Genomic DNA, 5820 nt, shown 5'->3' on the forward strand with positions numbered 1-5820 from the left:
ATTCTCTCTCTCCATCTGTCTCTCTCTCCTCTGCCTAAGCGGCAGCCAATAAATGCGGCCCACGTCAACCACAAGATTCTGTCCAATCCATTTCGAAACAATGGGACTTTCATCCTCCCCCATTCCGCGTCGAAACAGGTCCTTCACCAGCACAAAACCGTCATTCCACCCAAAATTTAGGGGCAAAATCGTCTAACCAAAATTCCCAACGTTTTCATTCTTTGGCTTGGGCAGTAAGTTTACTGGCGGCCCTACGCAGTGAGCATGATGACACCCAAGCTCGTTTTTCGAAGCTAAAACAACCCCCGTTTTAGCGACAGCACCGCTGTGCTTCGCGTCCGAACCCCCAGCCTCGGACCTAGGCTCGGTCAACGGTGGGTCATGTTCCCACCTAGGTCTTCCAGAGTCTTGTCCGAGCCTCAGCTCCGGGGGTCGAGCCTCTTATAACGACTCCAAACCTGCATTTCCCGCTCTTTTATCTCTCCATCAGTCGCTTAGTGAAGTGGAGAAAAGAGGAAAGTCGCAGAGGGAAATATTAAGGAAAGGGGGCGGCTTCTTCCTTCAATGCTTACTATTTCTATTGCTGTCTCTGTTCTTGCTATTGATATTCATGGCAAGGTACGGAAGCTTATACCCAGATTCATAAACCGTGATTTTTTATTTTAAGAACGAGATCGGAGATTATCACCTCCTTTTTTTTTTTTTTCCCGTGTATTTGATTTATCGACCCTTATATTGTTTCTGTTCGAACTGGTGTTTAAAGAACCCCTGAATGGAAAAAAATCGATTTGATTCCGATTGTTCACGATTTCGGGCTGCTGTGTCGAGATATGGAAACATGTTGAACTGATTTGAGAAACCCATTCGGGAAATACGTGTTCATGTGAGATTGTCAGCTGAATGAGAAGTTTTTGTTTTTTCCATTTTTTCCAAAAAAATTTGCTAGCACATGTTAGTTGGGTACACGACTGACTAGTTGCATTAAACCTATTTTGCCATTCAATTTGATTTTCTATTATTTTCTTTTATTGAGCAAGTTTTTCTTTAGAACTTTTGATCGTTTGAAGTTATTTTCTGGGGTTTCAGAATGTTGTGTGATAGTAAAATAGAGTTATTTTCGGCAAAAAAATAATCTTGCTTGAGGTTTGGGAGTGAACCTTTGGAAGCGAAAACAAAACTTTCGTACTTGAGAGTTTTGAGAGTTGCCCAATTTGGGGAAATGCTGATACTGCCCGGTAACTGACCGTGTCAAATTTGGGTAAATGGCAATATTCTGCTTCAAAAGGAAAAATAATAATAATAATAATAATAATAATAATAATAATATGGAATAGAATGGGATGAGACTGAAATGATATCAAAATTTGAACGAAGAGCATATAGAAATCAAGTGACAACTTTGATTCCATTCCATTCAGTTCCATTTTCATTTCTATGTACCAGATGTAGGAATGCAATGTTTTGAATTTTTAATTATATCTGAGAAAGTAGCATTCTTACCTTGCATTTATTTTTTGGTTCTTGAGTTGCTGAATCTTGGTAGTATCCGCATGCCATTTGGTTAAGGTGCTGAATCTTGGTAGTCCTTTGCCAATTATTGTTTTTTGTTTAGTGGATATTATTTCGTCTGCTTGTTGCTTTCATTTGGCAAACTATCTTTTTCTTCTTCTTAAGAAATAATATCGTCAATTAAACATGTCGGATATATACAATGTAGGAGCTGGCTTATTGACAGCAGAGGACTAGCAAAGAAAGTAAAATGTGCAACGCTATCAGCTGCATATCAGATCAAAGATTGTGGGGCAAATCGTGAATGCCCAAAATGCCATTGTCGTATTGATAACAGTGATGTAAGCTCAAATACTCCTTATATTGTCGCCATAGGCTAATATTTGCATGAAGATAGTAGCTTTCATTGCAGTGCTATATTCCCCATTAAATTGTTGGACGATGCTGAGCATATTAAATTATCTGTGGAGCATAGACTCACCTTGTTGTAGAACTGCAATAGTGCAATTTCAACATTAATGGAAGCATGTTTTTATTACGGCAACTGTATTCAAGCCCAACTTTTTCCCCAATCAGTTTTTGTTACCACTTATTACATATTATATCAATAAACACACCAGATGGTGTCTTCTCATATCTGCTTTCATGCACATTATATCATATCCATAATTATACTTTTAGATTTATTTTATGAAGAGAAGTGATCTTATTTCTTGTTTGCAGGTTTCCACTGAATGGCCTGGTCTTCCTGCAGGTGTGAAATTTGATCCATCTGATGCTCAGCTCTTAGAACATTTAGCAGCAAAATGTGGAGTAGGAAACTCGAAACCACACATGTTTATTGATGAGTTCATTCCCACACTTGAGGGGGACAAAGGAATTTGCTACACCCATCCAGAAAATCTTCCTGGTAAGGGAGCTCCCAAGCCTTAGATTTGCATCTGGTTTTCTTCTATTCCACGCTGTTATCGGTTTCTCAACACTAGTAAATTGACTCGTAAGAATCTGAGAAAGCAAAATGACAAAATCAGTTGTTTCAACTATAGTGTGTGATTGAGTAATCATTTGGACCTACTTAGTTATCAAAAAATAATAAGAAATATTGCAAAGTACGCATGCCATGTTTATGGATGCCACCAAGTGATGGAGGGAAACCCCCCATACATGCTTGAGTTGAGAAAGACTAGAAGCCTTAAAAGCCTTAAAAGTAGTGCCACGTGAAACATATGATACAAAATGAAAAGAATGTTGTAAATCCTCAATATAGAAAGAAGGCTAATGACTGATTCTGACACCCCATATTTTTTTTAAGGGAATACACCTTATTCATATCAACAATTCAACATAACTTCAAAGTGCAATGATTTGGCACTACTAGCAGCATGAGCCGTTTTCATCTCTGACCTTAATGTAGGAACATCCTCAGTTAAACTAAAGGCGGCTGTATTTTCTCTTAGGATCTTAACCTCATTCTTCCTCTCGTTCTTTTATGCAACTTGAATCAAGCAACTTCTAACTGGCATCAGTCTTTGTTTTAAGTGGCTGAACCATTAGTAGATGAGTCTCTTTGGAACATGAATAAAACCATTTGAATCAAGGCAAAGAGAAGGGCAAAGTGGATGTGGTGTGGAAACTTAATGTTTACTTTGTCTTTCACATGGTATTTGAAGATCGAAACCCATTTGGAATGAAGCAAATGAAGAATGGCATATCAATAATCCTATTCCATTCTCTTCTGATGAGACTTCTGTTTTTTAATGTTCTCATAACAGATGATTCAACTTGAACGCAAGAGAAACCGTTGGTTCCATTTGATTCACCTAATGTGCCCTAAAAGAAAATTACTATTTATCTCATTGTATAAATTAATACATCATACTTTTTTAAGTTCTCAAAGACAAGTGTTCTTCCCTTTATTAATATAGACAGCCAGTGAGAATAAATGGCTTATTAAGGTGAAGTGATATCTTCAAATCAAAGAAGGCTGTTAAAGAGTTCAATCATTTAATTTTATTGGCTAATTTGCTGAATTTAAACATTGCTAGGTTATTCCCACTTACATGGCTTATTAAGGTGAAGTGATATCTTCAAATCAAAGAAGGCTGTTAAAGAGTTCAATCATTTAATTTCATTGGCTGGTTTGCTGAATTTAAACATTGCTAGTTTATTCCCACTTAGATTATGATCAACTGAAATTTATTTGGATTTACACTTCGAATAATTTAATATATCTGATCAATTTCAGTGCACTGGCATATTTAGTCATCGCCAACAGTTTTGGTTCCACAATAAAATTTGTTCTTGTTGAAGCTGAAGGAGACCGAGTAGTTACAATTGTGCAAAGTTATTTGTTGATCAGATCATAATTAAAATCAATGCTTTTGGTTTTGTTTCAGGTGCCAAGAAAGACGGAAATAGTGTCCATTTTTTTCACAGAACTATCAATGCTTATGCTACTGGTCAACGGAAACGCCGAAAGATCCATAGCCAAAATGATGTGATAGAGGAGCATGTTCGCTGGCACAAAACAGGCAAGACTAAGCCTGTGTTAGAAAATGGGATTCAGAAAGGCTGTAAGAAGATCATGGTTCTTTATAGAAGTTCAAAAAAGGGGATCAAACCAAATAAATCAAAATGGGTCATGCACCAATACCATCTAGGGATGGAAGAAGATGAAAAAGAAGGCGAATATGTAGTTTCAAAGATTTTTTATCAGCACCAGAAGCAGAATGATAAGGATGATATTAATCTAGTCATTGAACAATCTGATATGGGGACAATACGTACTAGCCCAAGGACACCCAAAACAAATACTCCCAATCCTCCCCGGCCTGGAAAATCTATTTCATGTGATGACGTCGCTGATGACAATATACAACAAGCTTCTCCCCTTGTGAGCATCCCCACTCTTCCCTCTTTTGTTATGACTTTTTCCGTGAGTGATGCTCATGGGTTTCATTTCATGTGGCAGGAAGCTGAGGTTACTGCAGGAGCATATCAGCGCCCGTTTGGGGATGATTTGGTGTACCCTGAATGGTTGGCAGGCGAATCGCAGGCTGTCGACAACTTGGATCAAAACGGCATTGATGACGAATTGCTATGCAAGGAGATTTTTGGTTCTTATACTCCTCTTGGTGATCCAATGTTAAATCCCGGCCCTTTTGCTGGTCACGACAGAAATGATTTCTTCGGAGGAGATAAGAATGCAACCTGTGGAATAGCCGATCTGGAAAATCTTGAACTGGATACTCCACCAGATTTCCAGCTTGCAGTAAGCTTTACATCACACCTCCTTCCACCAATCCCTATTTGCTGTTTCAACTACAAATGTGCTATAATACATTGTCACTCAATTTTCCTCTAAAATTTACTAAAATGATTAATCAATTCATTCTATTTGTTCTGCAGGATTTACAGTTTGGTTCTCAGGACAGTATTCTTGGTTGGTTAGACCGTATGTGAAAATGATTGATGAGCAAAAATGCTTTTAAAGAATGGCAATGAGAATCCCAATTTTGTGCCAACCCAGTGTGATGCTCTTATTTTGGCGGTGTATATCTTGCTTTGCTGTAAAAGAGCAGTAAGTTGCCTCCGGGAGGCAGTGGGACTTTGCCCCTCTTCAGCGATTTTATTGAGTTTGAATGCTGGGCTGTAAGGCATGCAAGGCTAGACCTATTTATCTGCATAGTCTGGGAAATCAGTGGTTGGACCCGATTCTGTGATCAAACAAATGAATCCAGCATGTTGTCTCTCTTTTGTGGCTTTTCCATGTTTATTTGTGTCCATACCATTTCAGATATCTCTGTTCGGTGTTGTTTTCTGTGGGTGCTAATATGTATGTATTGGAAATTCCAAACTTGAATTCGGATTCAATATTACTTCATGCTCTGTAGTTCTGAACTATTTTTGTTTGGATTCTTTTGTGTGTTAAAGCAATCTGCCTGTGTTTTTCTCATATTTTCATTCCATTTTCAATCTGCAGCATGAGAGCTCGTGTGATTTGATTTTAACTATATTAAATAATATTAAATCTTTTATTTTTTTATGTAATTTTGAAATGAGCTATTATACAAGTGGAAACCTTCAAAATTTTTCGATTTGAGGTATTTTAGATTTGATATATCCCAAAATATCTTCACTCAAAAGGAGGAACGGTTTCGATTCCACCTTTAAACTACCTTACATAACCAACTTATAAACTTTAATACATGTATTCATGGGAGGGAACCATTACAAGACTACAATTATAACTCTCATATAAATGCCCACAGAACTTTATAATCCTTATAAGCATAATAATGCGCTCATTAA

The 5820-nt window shown here is 37.5% G+C and overlaps 1 protein-coding gene across 2 annotated transcripts; it reads left to right on the forward strand.

The window, feature by feature from the left end:
- The first annotated feature begins 323 nt into the window (after positions 1-323).
- Positions 324-5412, forward strand: LOC131168098 (SUPPRESSOR OF GAMMA RESPONSE 1-like). Of its 2 annotated transcripts, none has more exons than XM_058127302.1 (6): positions 324-618; positions 1718-1850; positions 2233-2419; positions 3906-4402; positions 4481-4780; positions 4918-5412. In XM_058127302.1, exons 1-6 carry the CDS (start codon positions 611-613, stop codon positions 4969-4971), a joined length of 1179 nt encoding a protein of 392 aa, XP_057983285.1. In that variant the 5' UTR covers positions 324-610; the 3' UTR covers positions 4972-5412. The 2 variants fall into 2 exon arrangements, with proteins under 2 accessions (XP_057983285.1, XP_057983286.1); XM_058127303.1 differs by lacking the exon at positions 324-618 and adding an exon at positions 693-883.
- The last annotated feature ends 408 nt before the right edge of the window (positions 5413-5820 follow it).

Source organism: Malania oleifera, chromosome 11, assembly GCF_029873635.1.
Source record: "Malania oleifera isolate guangnan ecotype guangnan chromosome 11, ASM2987363v1, whole genome shotgun sequence".
Lineage (NCBI taxonomy): Eukaryota > Viridiplantae > Streptophyta > Magnoliopsida > Santalales > Ximeniaceae > Malania > Malania oleifera.

Excerpts from the sequence above, each read along its gene's own strand:
- LOC131168098 (XM_058127302.1), top strand. Across the intron at positions 1,851-2,232 it reads GTCGTATTGATAACAGTGAT|GTTTCCACTGAATGGCCTGG; the intron begins GTAAGCTCAAAT and ends TCTTGTTTGCAG. Across the intron at positions 2,420-3,905 it reads CCATCCAGAAAATCTTCCTG|GTGCCAAGAAAGACGGAAAT; the intron begins GTAAGGGAGCTC and ends GTTTTGTTTCAG.